The sequence below is a fragment of the Tursiops truncatus genome, chromosome 6 (genome assembly GCF_011762595.2).
Source record: "Tursiops truncatus isolate mTurTru1 chromosome 6, mTurTru1.mat.Y, whole genome shotgun sequence".
Classification (NCBI taxonomy): domain Eukaryota; kingdom Metazoa; phylum Chordata; class Mammalia; order Artiodactyla; family Delphinidae; genus Tursiops; species Tursiops truncatus.
In genome coordinates, this window is record NC_047039.1 from 34,751,793 (window position 1) to 34,769,710 (window position 17,918).

General features: G+C 58.2%; 1 protein-coding gene across 5 annotated transcripts in view; it reads left to right on the top strand.

Annotated features, from left to right (window-relative positions):
• Positions 1–11,649, top strand: part of CNTFR (ciliary neurotrophic factor receptor) — a 39,109-nt gene extending 27,460 nt beyond the window's left edge. For all 5 annotated transcript variants that reach the window (XM_073806040.1, XM_073806041.1, XM_033857929.2 and 2 more), the window contains 6 exons: positions 5,219–5,336; positions 5,510–5,676; positions 6,728–6,891; positions 10,248–10,428; positions 10,753–10,921; positions 11,013–11,649. In XM_073806040.1, the coding sequence (XP_073662141.1) occupies positions 5,219–5,336; positions 5,510–5,676; positions 6,728–6,891; positions 10,248–10,428; positions 10,753–10,921; position 11,013 (800 nt within the window). In that variant the 3' untranslated portion in view covers positions 11,014–11,649. The remainder of the gene's footprint in view (positions 1–5,218; positions 5,337–5,509; positions 5,677–6,727; positions 6,892–10,247; positions 10,429–10,752; positions 10,922–11,012) is intronic.
• The last annotated feature ends 6,269 nt before the right edge of the window (positions 11,650–17,918 follow it).

Consider the following 17,918-nt stretch of genomic DNA (forward strand, 5'->3'; position numbering starts at 1 on the left):
GTCCGCCACAACACTGACCCGTCAGTGGGGCTAGAGGAGAGGTACACGTATGTTTTGGTAGGGATGTTCCTTTCCCCACAGAAAAGCTTTTTTATGTGTTTAAACTGGAGAGATGGCAGTCATCACGAAACGCCTTAGTTGCAAACCGAGGGTGGAGTGACCCCTGTCGGCCAGCTTGAGATATGCAGGATCAGCCCACCAGAGTCCTCCCTGGCCCACCACAGGGTGTGTTAGAAGTGGACCACGCAGCCTAGCCCTGGGCCCTTACATGGGGAAAAGGCCATATATTGAGTGGCATGCAAGGAGTATGAGGCCAACTTGGTACAAGTCACCCATACCCTTGTCTTCTCAGTTCGAGTCCCAGAAGTCCTCAGGATGGACAAGGCTGGATGTGATGGCTGGGCCTTGGTGGCTCTGGGCCCCCATTCCTGATGACTCGATTTTCTTTGAGAGGTCATTGGAAGGGGATTGGGTCTAGATGTAATGCCTGCAGCCATACCCACAGCTGCCCTTTGTGACCAGAGCCCAGACCTTTTTTTTTATAAGTTTTTAAATTAATTAATTTATTTATTTATTTATTTATTTTTGGCTGTGTTGGGTCTTCGCAGCAAGCAGGGGCCACTCTTCATCACGGTGCACGGGCCTCTTACTATCGCGGCCTCTCTTAGTTGCGGAGCACAGGCTCCAGACGCACAGGCTCAGTAGTTGAGGCTCACGGGCCTAACTGCTCCACGGCATGTGGGATCTACCCAGACCGGGCTTGAACCCATGTCCTTTGCATCGGCAGGCAGATTCTCAACCACTGCGCCACCAGGGAAGCCCCAGACCTTTTATATATAGTGCTGACCACTCCCCAGGCCCTGCCTGTCAGAGGAGAGCTGGCCATGAGTTGGCTGTAGCATTAGTTACAGATACTTATCTCTCATTGCCTTGTTTCCTTCTAAAGAGTTGGTCAGAGGAACAGGGGACATTAACCATGATTGTTTCAGTCACTTTATATTAGTAACAAGAGACTGGGTTTGGCAACACTCAATATCAAATTATCCTTCTCGCCAGTGCTCAGAGAACAGGACAGAGCTACCCCTGATTTGTGGGCCATTCAAACTAAAAATTATTCAGTATTTATCCTAAACATGTAAGATTTTCATGTCTCTATTTCCAAGGGAACCTGATCATAAAAATATTCCGTTGGAAGTCCCCTTAACCAGGCTGATCCCTGAACTGCTTCCTCCTGACCCACCTTCCTGCCCTCAGGCAGATGGTCACAACCAGCAAGGAGGCCCCTACCCGGGGTGATGAAAGGATCCCCCACATTAGGAAACAGGATCGCAAGGTTCCTTTTAGTAGCATCCTTTTGTTTCCTTAGACACTGCTAATTCCATGTCATTCTGATTTTAAGCTGAAATAAATCAGAGATTAAGTGACTAATTTTAAATAGACAGTTCTTTGTCCAGTTTTAAAATATTTGTATTTGATGGGTCAGGACAGGAACTCCCGAACCCCTGGTTCAGCATCGCTTCCTCCTCAGCTCTGTTTGGTGGGGAAGGAGAGAGCAGCCTGTGGTTGAAGAAGAAATTGGAGAGAAAAGACGGGTAGAAGGCGGGCATTTAGGAGTCCAGAAGTTGGGGTGCCTTGAGGGATGTCACGAGATAAGGTTAGCACAGGCCGTGGGCCTTGAATGCCAGGCAGGAGGAGGAGTGTGGGTGCGGCCCGGGCAGGGCTGGAGCTGCAAGGGTCACCCCGCCCCGCCTGGCCTGATCTGGCCTGGCCAGGGGTGTGGGCAGCCTGCCCCTCCTCCTCTCGGAGCCGGCGGGCAGGTCTCGTGCATGCCGGGGGCTCCAGCCCAGGCGGGCTGGCGAGATGAGAGGAAAAACATGCGGTTTGGTGGGCTGGACATGGAAAAACAAGCCAGTTAGGAAAACAAACAAATCCTGGGCCAGCGGGGGTACACGCACGCATGCACACGCACACACAGCCCCCGTGTGGGACTCAGGGACACCCTGCCACGGGCTGATGCTGTCACTTGGGCATCTCAGGAGCCCCCATGGGGGCAACTCAGGAAGTCTGGGCATCCAGGAGCATGCCTGTATGTGATATCATGACACGTATGTGTATGGGCTTTTGCTCACACACAGCCTCTAACACGCTCTCACGGTGTTCAGCTCATACGTGTGCACACACTTGGAATTCTGGGCACCTTCCCACACCCACCATTTGAAAAATGCATTCAGACCTAAGTTCCGTCTCATACGCAGGGTCTCAGGTTTGTAGTCCTGCTGTCACCGTTTCACACACAGCAGCGCATTTACACGCATTTGCACGGAGGACCTCAGCCACACAGCCTCACACGTGTAGACAATCCCTAAGTCACACAGCCTCACCCCGAGCCCCACACAAATGCAGTCACCCAGCCACGCACAGCCAATCGCAGTGACGCTGCTGCGGAGTCCCAGTTACACACAGGAAGCCTCTCGGAGTTACGCACACAGCCTCACAATGGCCGTCTCTTACAAACAGCTTCTCCCCTGACTTGCAGCGCGCTCCCAGCAGGCCTCCTCACTGCATACTGTCCCACAGCCTCACACTTGGTCTCTCTCAGCACCCCCACCTCCGCCCACCCGGCCGCTCAGCTGGGCTCCAGCTGCAGCAAGTCACTCCTTTTCTTCCTTTTCTTTGTTTTTCTTTCCTCCTTTTCCCTCTGAGAAACCTGGTCCCTGTCAGGAAACCCAAGCCCTTCCCTACTCAGGGCCCAGGGCCAGGCAAGAGTAGCCAGATGACAGACAAAGCCCTGCCTGCCCTCCCCCCCCGCCCCCCATGACCTGCCCAGTCAGAGAGGGGAACTGGTTTGCGGGGGGATGTCTGAGGGGAGACTGGTCCGAGGGGAGAGAGGACGGTCAGAGGGAAATGGAGGAAACCAGCCAGTGGGGAGGCTGGGCGGGGGCGGGGGCCTGCGAGTCCAGTGCCATGGCCCGCTCTGCCCTCCGAAGAGTCCCAGGTGGCAGGGAGCTGACTCTGCAGGCTTCAGGCCCCCCCCCCCCCGCCCCCCGCCCAGTGCCCTTCTCCTTTGAAGCTGGGGGTAAGGGAGGGTGGTGGTAGGAGGGGGCAGTGGAGGCTTCTCAGCCAACCTCGGAATGTCCTTTCCTCCTGGGGTGGCTGCCAACTCTGGCCTGGCCCACAGGCCCCCACGAGGCGCTTCCTGTGTCCTTGGCCACCCCCCCCTACCATGCCTCTGTGTCCCTGGGCAGATAGGCACGGCGTACGTGAGGCGCGCAGAATGAACATGGAAGAGACACAAGATGGACGTGGGGCCAGGAAGGCTTCCCCGGGGAGGCAGGCGGCAGCGGGCAGAAAGCAGGCTGCCCCTCGTGCAGGCTCAGCTGGCCTCCAGCTCTCCCCTGCAGGCCAGGGGCTGGAGCCACCTCTGCCCACAGCGTAGCCCATGCCACCTGCCACATACAAGCTCCCCTCATGCCTCTCTGACGCCTTCATCTCTCCTGCTGCAAAGCCAGATTGGGCCCTGGGGGTTCGGCCCCAATACATACATACTTCACATATACTGGACGTGTACATGCAGTCACACACAGCCATTCACAATCCCGTGCACACTGGATGGAAGCCCACGGCTCCCCAAGTATCACCACGGCCACTCAGCAAGCGTGGACATGCACTCCCCCTCACCGTCCCTGGCTTATTGAGCTGCCCCCCTCCCATTTCCTGTCCACCTGTCAGGCAGAGGGCGGGGTGGGGGGGCACAGGAGGGAGGTGTCAGTGTCCCTGGAGCCGTGGACGGACATGCCTTGCCTGGGTCAGATCACAGAAGCTGCCTCCTTCCAGGAACCTGAGCCGGCTGTCCTCATGCCTTACCGAATGCCCGAGGGTGGGACAGCTGGTCTAAGTGCTCACAGCAGCAAAAAGAGTGGTTAGACAGCAGAGAGGACTTCCCAAGTATGTGTGTGTGGTCGTGTTGGTGGGTATCCCCGTCCTGGTGTTTAGTACCAGCTCTGGCTTGCTGTGTGACCACAGGTAGGTTCCCATCCCTCTCTGGCCCTCCGCGTTCCCCAGAGTAAAGGCAGGTGCTGACCACATAAAGGGCTGCTTTTTTCTTTTTTAAAATAAATTTATTTATTTATTTATATTTGGCTGTGTTGGGTCTTCGTTGATGCGCTCGGGCTTTCTCTAGTTGTGGCGAGTGGGGGCTACTCTTCGTTGCAGTGCGCGGGCTTCTCACTGCAGTGGCTGCACTTGTTGCGGAGCGCCGGCTCTAGGGTCATGGGCTTCAGTATTTGTGGCACACGGGCTCAGTAGTTGTGGCTCGCAGGTTCTAGAGTGCAGGCTCAGTTGTGGCGCACGGGCTTAGTTGCTGCGCTGCATGTGCGATCTTCCCGGACCAGGGCTCAAACCCATGTCCCCTGCATTGGCAGGTGGATTCTTAACCACTGCATCACCAAGGAAGTTTCCTAAAGGGCTTCCTTAGGGGTCTGTGATGGAGAAGCTGGGGGCTGGGGCTGGGGTGAGGTACACACCAAGGGAACAGCAGCTTCCTCTCTGCACACACATGCAGTCACACATAGACATGTGCTCTGAGAGCCACACACATAGACATTCCTACATACGTACCCACATTCCATCACACGTCACTCATTCACGTCACACACAGACACATATGTGACATGTATGCATATGAACAGCCGCCCAGTGCTGTCGTTCATGTGGAGCCACCAGGCCTGTCCTCGTGTTTCTCATTCTCTCCCGAGGGGAAGCCTGGGATGTCTCTTCTCCAGGGAGTGCACCCTGATCACCCCACCAACCAGAGGACCCGGTCAAGAACCCCCCTTGGCCTCTGTTGCACAATCTTCCTCTGGAAATGGACGCAGTGTGGCAGGAGATTTGGGGCTGGGGCCGATTCCCCCAGACATCACCTCCATCCTGTGATCGATGAGCTGAGGCCTGCAGCCCCCTGCTCCCCACGTTCCCGCCTCCATTGAGCAGGTGGGGGGGCTCTCTCCATACAGCCCTTGTTTTCCTTTAATTAAACATCTGGCTCTCTGTGGCCTGGGAAGCCTCAGACCCTCGCTGACAGCACTCTCCCCCCGCCATCTCTGGCATTGCTGATGGGTTGAAGGGGGAGAGCTGGGGTTCTGGGGCCCACCTGTCCCCACACTAACGCAGGGGACTGGGGTCTCCAAGAATGTCCTGACTGTGCTGTCCTCACCCCCAGTGCCGCCGCGGGAGCCCGTACTCAGCTGCCGCTCCAACACTTATCCCAAGGGCTTCTACTGCAGCTGGCATCTGCCCTCTCCCACCTACATCCCCAACACCTTCAATGTGACTGTGCTGTGAGTAGATGCACCTGTGACCTGGTTCCGACCCTGACCTCTGACCTCCCCCCCGGCCCCCCACCATGCCCTCAGTCCAGACCCTAGCCCAGCCTTGGGCTTGACCTTCCCCCAGCCTCTGCCCTACCCGACCTTGATGTTGGTAACGGTGCCTGGGCTTCATCCCTCCCCAGGCATGGCTCCAAGATTATGGTCTGTGAGAAGGACCCGGCCCTCAAGAACCGCTGCCACATCCGCTACATGCACCTGTTCTCCACCGTCAAGTACAAGGTCTCGATAAGTGTCAGCAACGCTCTGGGCCACAACACCACAGCTATCACCTTCGATGAGTTCACCATTGGTGCGTGGGGAGGGGGCGGGTCCCCGCTGCATGCTCCAGTGGGAGTAAGTGGATGTTTGCCAACGTGTATATGAGCATTGGTGGGGGTGTCCACATTGTGTGCCCAGGTATATGTGGAACGTATAATGTGTACACATGTGCGTGGCATGCATATACCCGTGAACATCTGAGTGGATGTCCTTCACCTGCCGGGGCCAAGAGACCTCTCCAGCGGCTCTTCCCATCGTCTCTCTGGCTCCCAGAGCATGCAGGAGGGGGAGGGGGGCAGGCTGGGCCAGACCCCTGTGCAGCTGCAGCCTCCACTCCCCCCCCCCCCCCACGTTAATGGCTTCCTTACGGCCTGTGATGAACGAGGTGTCAGAACAGGAGACAGGACTGGGACAGATACCGCCCTCCCCCCACCCCCATCCCAGCCAGACCCTCTGCCCGCCCCTGCCCCATCCCAGCCAGACCCTGTGCCTCCGCCTGCCCCCACCCCAGCATGGCTGGATCCCCAGCCAGTCTCTTGCTATGTGAGCTGGGCCCTTAGATGCTCTCATCAGATTCTCAGCCCACTTCCAACCCAGATCTGCAACACCTGTGGACTGTCTTTTACCTTTGACCCACAAAGCAGCTTCAAACCCAGCCTCTTCCAAGCTAGGCCGTGTCTCAGTTTGGAGCTGGAAAAGTTGAGGTGAAAAGCCAGGCTTGGGGCAGTGTATGATGCTGGTACAGGCTGGGGCGATCCAGGTGATGATGAGGGTAGTGGAAGGGCATGACATAGGCTTGGTAATTGGGGTGCTGGTCATCATGAGGATGGGGTTGATGATGGGATGAAATTTAGGATGTTGATAGCATGAGCTGGTGACAGTGACTGTAGTGACCGTCATTGGTGATGACAGGGATGTGAAAGGTGGAAATAATGAGATGGTTGTTAACGGTGGTTGCCAAAATGGACAACAGAGAAGAGCGATGATTACTGATGTGCATTGGTTGACATGGCGGCTGGGGTTGACGAAATGGGGTTGTTCCAAGAGATCAGTGTGGTGCTGAAGCTGTGTTTCCTCAACAGTGAAGCCTGACCCTCCAGAAAACGTGGTAGCCCGGCCAGTGCCCAGCAACCCTCGCCGGCTAGAGGTGACATGGCAGACCCCCTCGACCTGGCCTGACCCCGAGTCCTTTCCTCTCAAGTTCTTTCTGCGCTATCGACCCCTCATCCTGGACCAGTGGCAGCATGTGAGTACCCTGCCCAGATCCCGAGAGCCTGAATCAGAGCCACACGGTGTGGGAGGCCCCTGTATCCCTGCTGCCGGCTGTTCCCATGTGAAGCCTGAGGGCAGTCAGAGAGGCTTTCCGGGGGAAAGAAGGGACCAGGTGGGCCTGGAAGGATGGATGGAGCTGAGGGAGGTGTCCTGATCTAAGGTCCTTAGGGGTTCCTGGTGACCCCCATTAGGGCAACAGGAACGCATCTGTCGTTGTGGCGCCGCATGGTAGTGGAGAGAAATGCTGGGAGGCAGATGGCAGGCAGTGTTTCCCTTTTCTTACCTCTGGCTTCAGCCCTGATCAGACATCTCCCTCTTACACTCTGGGCCAGGCTCTGAGCCTGTGCTGGACCCAAGGGGCACGATAGTCCCTGTCCTCAAGGACTCACAGATGGGCTCAAGGGGTCAGAATCAGGCAATAGAGTCAAGCTCAATCCAGGGTGTGAGCTCAGGCCGTGATTAGTGTCATGGCTCCCCAAAGTCAAGTCCACCTTAGAGGTCAGCTTAAAGTTATGGGTCAGAAGGTGGTCTGGACCGGGAACGAAGCAGTGGACAGGGGGCTGTGGTCTGGGATATTGATCAAGCTACGAGAGCGAGCTCTGGGGAGCAGCCAGGGGCTTGGGGCAGACTTGAGTTTCTCTCTCCTTGAGGGCCCTGGGCCCATAGGGCTGTGGGCGTTATGTGGCCCATAGGGCTGTGGGCTAGGTCTGGGGCTGGGAAGGTGCGCCCTGGGGCAACCCAGGCTGGCACCCAGGGTCAACCTGTGCCCCCACTGCATCCACCTGGTTCCAACCTCATCTCCTCCCGCGCCTCTCCCAGCTGGCCTTTAAAGCGCGTAATTCGATTCCAGGGCGCCTGTCCTGGTTGCAGGCCTGGCTCCCACAAAGGCTGCTTACATGCTCATATGTTCCCTGACAGAGTCCGGAGTCCCTCCCGCCTGGCCAGCTGCCCGCGACTAATGCATCGCTAATAACAAGGGTCTAGTTTCACAAGCCCCCCCCTCCTGCTAACTAGCTACAGGCAGCAGCCCTGCGCGTCGCAGTGCACACGCCTTGCAGTGGACCTGGCACACTGCCTACCACACACACACGGGAACATGCACGCACACACGTGGCCCCCAGCAGGAACCATGCTCCCTACGTGCGTGTGACTAACATGCCAAGGCCACCCACTGGCCTGCACCGTGGGCAGAGCTGACCCCAACGCTGAGGCGGGCAGAGCAAAATATGTGGGCTCTGTGGCAAGAACATGAGTGGCCTGTGGCACAAGTTATCCCTGCTCCATGTCACATTGGTATTGTGGTTGGCTAGATTTATGGCTCTTTTGAACTTGAGTTTTGCTCTGAACAGAATGGACTCTCCCCAGTCCTTAAGCTTGGAGAGAGGCAGGTGTATGATTGGGAGGGGCAGTGGAGGGGAGAGCAGAGAAAAACATCACTTGGATTTTCAGGAGGATGTGAGAGATACAGGTCAGGAATTACACAAGAATGGGCACCGTGAGGTCTGGCAGGGGCTGTCTCAGCATGGACAAGGGGGAGGTGAGTACTGGGACCCAGCATGGGTTCCCTGCATCTTCTGCTCTGGGCCTAACTCAGCAGGAAGGCTGGGAGGGCATGTTTGATGTCTGCTGCCACAGACTGGATGGAGGACTCCTAGGAAAGGCGGATGCCAGCAACTAGGGAATTCCTGACAGTTGTGGAGCCATTCTCTTAAGGGGGTGGATTAAGGGATCAGTGACAACCTAACAAGAAGGGCCCAGGCCTAGGAGATGTGGCTTCCAGGAGGGCACTGTGCTTCTAGGCTACATTCCTAGAGGTATGGTTGGTTGCCCACCGTAAGCCCACCAGTGAGGTGGTAATTTGATCTGCTCCCCATGGCCCTCTCCCTTTGGGGAAAGACAGATGTGGAGATCCGGGGGACAGAATCAAAGGAGGAGGCCCGAGGGTCAAATCCTGGGAAGAGGGAGAAGGAGCGGAATGAGCTAGGGCTACTTAGCCAGAGGGGGTTTTTGCAGAGCAGAAGGGGCCTGGGGGACCAGAGGTGGAACTGGGCCCCAACTCCAGGAGAGGGGGGTCTCTGGGGCCCACCGATCTTCCAGGGCTGGGAGTAGAACTTAACTGAGCCCAGATCTGGGCCCAAAATGGCTCTCATACCGACTCTGGCCTTTACCAGTACCTCCTATCTCAGGCTCACAACCCCTGGAGGAACTGGGAGGCTTTCCTGCCCCACTTGGACCCAGCTGCCCACACACGAATCCACATACACACACGCACATGGGCTCACAGACTGTCAGGTCAGGTAGCCCAGACCCTGGTTTTCTTGGGGGAAGAGTGTAACAGGGACCAAAAATGCCCTGAAGCCAGACGTGGCCCAGAGCAGGGGCGGGGGGGGGCCCTCCTCCGCCCCTGCCGGCTGCCCCTGTTTACGAGGCGCCTTAATGAGGCGGCGGGTGCCGCTGAGATGAACCAGAGCCCAGCCTGGGCCTGGGAGGGGCGCCGGACAGGCAGGCCAGCCTGGAGGGTGCGGGGAGACCCTCAGGATGGGGCCGGCCAGGGCAGGGGTGGGGTGGCCATGCCTCCAGGAGGAAGTGGAGCAGCTGTCCTGCTGTCCTGCCGCCCCAGGAGCTGCCCCCCCACCCCTTTTCCACCTCAGGCAGGGCGATGACTGTAAGTGAGGCCACCCTGAGGGGGAAACCCCGCCGGGGCCAGGCTGGTGGGTGCACCAGGCATCTGGGAGCCCAGGCTCTGAGCTGGAACCCGTGGTAACGACAGAGCTGGCTGAAGTCTCTCTGGTGCTCACCATGTGCCTGAGTCCTCGTTACAACCCTGTGAGAGCGATCATTAACGCCATTTTACAGATGAGGACCGCAGGGCATGTGGAAGTTAGGTAACTTAGTCACCTAGTTAGTAGGGGATGGAGCTAAAATTTGGACTCGGGCAGCCTAGCTCCATGCCTGCGTTTGTAACCTTCCCTTTAAACAGCTCCTTGATGGAGTGGGAGAGGGCAGCACAACATTACGCCTGTCTCACCCCATTCCTCTTGTCGCCTCCAGCTGGAACTGAAGTCGGGGCTGGGCTGGGGCTAGTGAGAGAGCTGGGGTGACAGCAGAGTGAAGACACTGATTAAAGTCCTCCTCACTCTCCCCTCGGGGCATTTCTCATCTCCTTAAAGATCTCCTCCCCCAGGACTGTCTTTGCTCCCTGTTGGTAGGCGGGGTGGGGGGGGTGCGGTCTCCTCCCGGAGAAGTCTTCACTCTCCCAGGGATATGCTCAGTGTCCTCCCCCCAGGGTCCGCCGTCCCTATACACTCCCACCCCGTGATTTGGCTGCAGGTGGAGCTGTCGGATGGCACGGCGCACACCATCACGGACGCCTACGCTGGAAAGGAGTACATCATCCAGGTGGCCGCCAAGGACAATGAGATTGGGACGTGGAGTGACTGGAGTGTGGCCGCCCACGCCACACCCTGGACTGAGGAGCCACGACACCTCACCACCGAGGCCCAGGCCCCCGGTGAGCCCGCCCCCTGGCCTCCCTCCTTCTCCTCCCGGGACTTGGAGCATCTGCCCCAGGGGTCTCCACAGTCTGTGCGGCTGGCACACTCCCGTCGGTCTGTCCAGCCCCCGCTGTCACTCGTCCTTGCTGTCTGCACATTCTCGGTAGGGGCCTCTGATGGAGGGGGCCTCTGGGTGCCTTGGGGAAGCAAAGACCTGCCTGATGGGTGAGGCAGGGGCTGTCTGACAGGAGAAGCAGGAGCAGTGTGCCTGTGGACCCCAGATGGAGGTGGGACTCCAGCCCCGGCCCGGCCCGGCTCTGAGTTTCCCCCGTGTTCCCCAGAGACCACGGCCAGCACCACCAGCTCCCTGGCACCCCCGCCTACCACGAAGATCTGTGACCCCGGGGAGCTGGGCAGCGGCGGAGGACCCTCGGCGCCCTTCTTCATCAGTGTCCTTGTCACCCTGGCCCTGGCTGCCGCTGCCGCCGCTGCCGGCAGTCTCCTGATCTGGTAAGTGGAGTGAGGCTGGGTGGTGGAGGGGAGCCCGAGGGGACCCCGACCCCACCCTCTTCCCTCACAGCCTCCTGCCCTGTCCCCCCAGAGCCCGGCATCCCGTGAGGACATGCCAGCGCACCTGCAGAGGAGCAGGAGGCCGGAGCTGAGCCTGAACACCCTGGTTTCTATTTTGCACACGGGCAGGAGGACCTTCGGCATTCTCTCGAGACACAATTTGTAGAGACCCCGGCAGGCCCGGGCCTGCCGCCCCCCAGCCCCGCCACACCACGCCGGCCCCCCTCCCTGCTCAGGGCAGGGGGCCATGCAGCTAACCCACCCACCAAAGAGCACCCACACCTCCGTCCTAAGCCCTGGGGCTGGGCCCTCCAACGCCAGCGACTCCCAGGAGCCCTTGGGGGGCCTGAGGGGAGCCCCTCACATCACAGTCTCGCCTCCTGTCCCAGCCTCCTGTCTGTTCCAGGGTCTCTGTTGCCACCATCAGATTATAAGCTCCTGGCGCTGGGGGGGCCCGGCCATCCCCTTCCCCCGGCACCCACACTTTTCAGTGCCCCGCCTCCGCCCCTGTTTTGTACGACCCTCCCCTTTTCCTGCTCCTGCCCCGCAGTATTTAATGCCCTGTCAGTCCCCTGTAGTCTGACTCAGTGGTAACTTGCTGTATTTGAATTTTTTACAGATGTATATACGGGGGTGGGGGGTTCTCATTAAACGTCACCATTTCATGAGTCCTTGGACCGGACCCACTTTGGGAGGGTAGCCCTTGTCCAAGGACCTCTCCCCTTCCAGGCCTGGAGGAGGGAAGCAGTTAGAGTTGGAGAGAGACAGCCCTCTCCAGACAGGTGGGGAGAGGCAGCTCAGCTCTCAGGCAGGTGTGTCCGTGGACAGGGCTTCCCGCCTCTTTGGAGGGTAGAGCTCCCTGGAGGCCATGGGCAGAGTTTTGGGGAACGAGGGGCCCCAGTGAGGCAGGTCCCACGCCGGGGGCATCCAGTCATCGCCGGGGGCTACTGAATCCTGGCAGGGCCAAGGTCTGTCAGGGGTCATCTCCGGAGCTGCCTTCCACGGGTGCCCAGGCCTGGCTTTACCCACGGGGCAGAGGTGCAAGAAGGGGAGGAGGCCGGGTTTCATCCTCGGGGTGGAGGGGTTGTCATCCCTGCCATTCAGGAGACACAGGCCGGGGTTCCAGCAGGTCAGGCCTGTAGCTCAGCCAGGGCTGAGCGTGCAGAGCGCAGAGTAGCCTGGGCAGGCAGGGAGGTTGCCCGAAGGAGGCCACTTGGCACGTGACCAGGCATTGGCCTGGTGCTTCAGGACGGGAAGCGTGGAGTGCGAGGTTTACCCCAGGGTTAGACTGCAGTGAGGACTCAGTGTGAGTGGGAGGGGAGCGGGCTTCGGCTTTACAGGGTACTCAGGCTCTGGGCCAGCGCCACGCCCTTCCGGTTCCCAAACCGGGACTCCAGGATCCCTTTGATTTCCCCTCGGGAGGAGAGGCCCCCGGCTGCCTCAGGTCCAGGCCCCCTCGTCGGAGCCGCCTCCCTGCAGCTCCTTGGCTGAGAATCCCCGGGGCTGGGGCCAAGTTGGCCGGCACCTCTGGCCTGGGGGTGGGGGCAAAGGGTTAGGCCACAGCCCCAACCCGGGAGCCGGGCTTGGCCACGCTCCAGGCGGCTGGAGCAAAAAGAGAAGTGGAGTCGAAGCCAGAACACGCTGGTCCACGCACAGCCAAGCCCCCACCGCCCAGGCAGGCACGGAGCCGCGCACCGCCACTGAGCTGCTGCCCCCGAGTCACACGTGCACCCCAGTTCAAACCCTCCTCCTCAGACCAGGGTCAGGAAATGAGCATTCCTTTGCTGGTCTCGCTTCCAGCCTGGGATGATGCCCTGGGAGGAGGGGTTCACAGTTCCAGGAGTACTGATGAGTCAGGCCTGGACGGGACTCCGGGCGGGTGAGGGGCTGAGAGCGAAGGTGGCTGGCTCTCCTCCAGGCTGGGCACTAGAGGACGAGACGGGTGTTCCAGGCGGGAGATGGCATGGAAAGCGAAGGCCGGTGTCAGGGGAGAGAGGCCTGTGGCGTTTCAAGCCAAATAGCTTAGCCCCAGCTGTGGGAGCACACGGCTCATCCACAGGAAGAGGCTCCCAGGATGGACATCCTGAGCAGTGGCTGTGGACCTGTCTCTGTGTCCTGGACCCCCAGTTCTGTCTGTCTGGTCTCTGAGGTGTGGCTCGGGCCTGAAACCTGCACTCCAGGTCCAGCAGGGGTGGAGGGAGTAGTGGGTCCCCTACTCTCACGAAGGACATTGTATTCCCGGGGTGGGTCTGAACCTCCCCCTTCCCCGTCCTTGCGGTAGGAGGGCTGAATTAAGGAGTCTCTGGCCTGTGCTGCCTTCCTGCCTTGAGAGCCCTGGTCAGCCCTGACCCACCCGCCGCCCACCCAGGGCTTGGGCATCATTAGCAACATGGGAAAGCAATTACGTGGGGCCTGGGGAGGAGATGGAGGGGAGGGGGACTGCTGGAGCCTCAGAGGCCGATGGAGAGGAGGACTGGGCCGTCTCCCTGCCCCCAACCCCAAGGGAGAGACCCAGCCCCATCCTAAGCCCTGAGGTGGCCGGAGGGGCAGTGTCATTGCCTCTGACCAGACTGGACCTCAGCCCGGAGGTGGTCATCCCTCCTTGGGGGTCCTGGCCCTCGAGGTCACAGGGGCTGCTCGCCTTGGAGGGTCTTGGCTGCCGTCTGTCTGCTGCCGCCTCTGCCTGCTGTCCCTTCCACATCCGTTGTAGCTCATCGCGGTTCTGGGGAGCTGGGGACAACTATAGGCATCAGTTCTTGGAGCTAGATCAGAACGTGGAGAATGAAAACACTGCTGTTGGGGGTTGGGGGCACTGCAGGGGGAGACTTGGATCCCAGGCCCAAGGTGCACAGCAGCCCAGCCTTTCAGCTCACTACAGTTCTCCTTCCTCCTTCAAGGGGCACTGGGGATGGGAACCCTCCTCTGTGCCCCATTCCTATAACACTAACTTGTCTCTGCCCCATCCTCTCCTCTCTGAACCCATTCCTGTCTCTGTCTCCGTCCCATGCCTATCGCTGAACATGTCTTTGTCCTGGTCCCTGTCCTTGTGTTTCTCTCTGCATGTCCCTCTCCCATCTCTCTCTCTCTACGTCTCCTGTCTCTGCTGCCCTCTTTGTCTCTCTAGCCGTCTCTTTCTCTGTCGCCATCCCTGTCTTTGCCTCTGTCCCTCCTTCCTATTTCTCAGTCTTCTCTTTTTCTGCCTTCCTCCCTCGGTCTCTCCGGGTCTATCTCCATCTCAGAGTCTCTCTGTCTCTCTGTGTTTCTGTCTCTCTGTGTGTCTATCTCCATCACCAGCTCTGTGTCTCTGTTCCTCTTCCCTGAGTCTGGCAGTCCTTCCCTCTCTGCCTCCCTCTGTGTGTTCCTGCCCTGGTCCAGACCCCAGCCTGTGACTGCTGTGCCTCTCTGGCCTGAGCCGGGGGCTGTCCTGGCTTCTGCTGCCCCCTCTCGGCCGCCTGCCTGCCCTTCAGTCTCCCGGGCAGGCAGCTGTCAGCACATGCATCCCATGTCTGCCTCCCAGCAGCCAGCCAGGAGAGGGAAGGTGGTCGGGAGACAGCAGGCAGGAATACCTCCGTGCAGCCTCTGGCTTTGAGAACCCCTCAGAGCCGGTGAGCTCACTTAACTCCCTAGGCTGGGACTCTGAGAAAGTTCATTGTCACATGGTGACAACGGAATGCTTGGCTGCAAACCCAGCCCCGTGTCCTGCACCTGTGTGTCTCTATGTCTTGGGGCCCACGTGTTCACTGTGCCCACAGGCCAGAGCTACTGGATGTGGACAGGTAGAGAAAGGACCTTCAGGTGGTAGCACCTGCCTGTGGATGTAAGGCTAAAGACCTGGGGGCAAGAAGGGCTGGAGTGTAGTCCTCACATCCCTCTCCTCTCCTCAGAGGAGGGTGGAGGGGAAGGAGGTCTGAGGAGAGGAGTCGGATGGAGCCAGTCTGAGGAGAGAGGCTGGAAGGGGCTTTATCTGACACAGCCACTATGATGGGGAAGGCTAACCTGAAGTTGAGCGGGTCTGAGAGGGCCTGCGTGACAGGGTTAGTTTGAGGGGAGACTGGTGCGTGACACACTGCTGAAGAGATCGTGTTTGGGAGGGCCAGTCTGAGGGGATAGGCTGATCCAGAGAGCATCTGAAGGGTCCAGTCTCAGGAGAAGCTACTCTGGAGGCAGACAGGTCCCAGAATAGGCTCACCAACTCGTCGTAGTTTGCCTGGGACTTGCCCAGTTTTAGCACCGAATACCCCTCAGCCCCAGGAGACTGAGAGAGTTGGTCAGCCTGTTTGAGAAGGCCTCACCTAACAGCGCTGGCCTGATAGGAGAGGCCTACCTGGGAGCAAGTGGGTCCGAGACGGCTTGTCAGACGGCACCAGTCTGAGGGGAGAGGTTGTTAAGGCTAGAAGCTTCTCTGCACAGGAACCAGGCCCTGGAGGGGGTGGACCGTTTGGGTGCTTCCAGAAGGTCAGTGGCTTGGGGAGTGGCCACCAGGGGGCAGGGCAAGCTCTCAGGAGAATCAGAGCCAAAGGCCCCAGAGGGAGCCAGACAGTGCGGGGCTGTGTGCAAAGTGTGCTGGCAATAGCGTTTGTCACTGCGCCATCACGGGCAAGTTTACGGCTGTGCAGTTATGCTTTTGTGTGACTGGGTGAGCAGGGGGCATGTCTGTGATGTGTCCGTGTGTGCCCAGTGTGGCTGGGCGGAGGCCTTGCCTGTGGCTGTGGCGGAGAGAGCAGGAGCCTCTTGGGACACCAGGACAGGGAGGCCATGGGAGTGGCTCAGTCAGAGAAGTTTCCCTGGCAGGGGCTGAGATGGGGAGAAGAGGTAGGACCAGGCTTCCCCTACCTGTGCCCGCCCCTGCCCACTAGAGTATCCCCGAGAGTCCAGACACTAAGGGCTTTGGTCACACACAGGGGCAGCCCCCAGGCCAGTCTGCACGCCTAGGCCCTGCCTGCCCTCCTCTCCAGCTTCTCTCCTTCTGCTCCCTTCAGCTGGCACTCCTTCAGCTGGACACCTCACCCTCACCCCACCCTACCCCGATCCCCGATCATTGTTTCTACCTCTCCTATCACCGTGCCCTGGTTCATGCTGTTCCCTGCCCGATGCGCTCCTGTGAAGCATTTGAGGTCCCTCTGATGCTGCCCGCATGAGACACTCCCTGCTCATTCCGCTTTACCGTGGGCTGGGCACCCACTGTGTGCTGAGGCCTAGTCCGGCGGGCCCCTGTCTCACCTCTGGGACCTGAAAGTGATGGGGGCGGTGCTGCTAGGATCTTGCCCAGAGGAGGGCTCTGAGGGGGGAGGTATGGACAGAGCAAGTCTGGGAATCTCGGAGACAGGACGGCAAAGTGACGCCACAGTCACAGAATCACTCCACTCCATCCTACCCACCCACTAACAACTGAACAAAAGCCAAAACAAACCAAAACAAAAATGCTGTTACCAGCTCAAGTCCAACCAAACAAGGAAATAATTCTTCTTTTTTTAAAATGTATTTATTTCATTTATTTATTTTTGACTGCGTTAGGTCTTCGTTGCTGCACGCAGGCCTTCTCTAGTTGCAGCGAGCGGGGGCCACTCTTCGCTGCGGTGCGCCTGCCCCTCACTGCGGTGGCTTCTCCCGCTGCGGAACACGGGCTCTAGGCACGCGGGCTCAGTAGTTGTGGGGCACGGGCTTAGTTTCTCCACGGCACGTGGGATCTTCCCAGACCAGGATTCGAACCTGTGCCGCCTGCATTGGCAGCGGACTCCCAACCACTGCGCCACCAGGGAAGCCTGGAAATTCCTTTTATAAACCTTAAAATGTGATAGCCAAGGAAAATAACAGAAGATTCTGGTGCAATGAGTGAGTGGTGTGTCTCCTAACCCCATGCCCCAAAGTAGCATTGAGAAAAGGCAAGTCAACAGAACACCAAGAATTCTCACTAATATACTGTAATCTGAGAGATGTGGACTGTTGAGTAAGTAGGTAGCCTTAGGAAAAATCTGGGGGAAAAAACCCTTTGTAAATGGAAGCCCCTATGTTCCTCCACGAGACCTCGGGAGAGGCAGGAAGAGCTGCCTTGGCTCTGCATCTTCCAGGGTGCTGGGCTGAGGTTAGGGCGGCAAGCCAAAGCCCACAGGATCGGATGTGCCCCACCCGCCAGCTGGAGCAGCATGTCTAACAGGGCCTCAGAGGAGAGGCAGCGCTCAGGCCCCATCAAGGTCAGCAGGCAGCCCCAGCAAAGCCACCCTCAGGCTGCAGAAATGGGGCGGGTGGGTGTGAGAGCAACAGTCCACGTTTAAACCGTAGCTCCCAGGGGAAGATAAACTGGTCCAGACAAGATGGGAAGGGGCTCAACTCCGGAGCAAGGAGAGGTGTGCCAAATGTGAGCCATGGCAGATGTAAGAGGGAAGGAAAGGGCATGGCCTCTAGGCACAGAGACCACAGCCACGATGCAGGTGGGAAGGAAGGAAAGAAGGAAGGGAGGGAGGGAGGGAAGGAAAGGAACAAGGAGGACAGAATGCAAAAATAGATAAAGAGCCCAATCTAGAAGAAAACACAACCAAAGGAATAAAAGCAGATTCCTGGCAAGTTCTTCCTGTTATAAAAGGCCTTAATAATAGCATGAAATCAATAGAACAAGAACTCAAAGACAAGATAAAAACAACAGAATGAGATGAAAAGGGAGATCACGGAACTAAGGGAAAATAATAAAGGACCAAAACAATACCATTACAGATGTAATAAATAAACCAGGAACAGCAAAACACAGAATGGATACGACTAGACACCAAAGTAATGTGTAGGAAAGGCTTGAGAGATCGAGTAAATGTGATGGGAAAGGTAAAGATATTAAAGCAATTAGAGTGAAGTTAATAGATAGGATGAAGACAAGCTACCATAAGCATAACTGTTAGCAGCCCTAAAGTTGAGGTTCCAAAAATGGAACAGAAAAAGTTATTAAGGT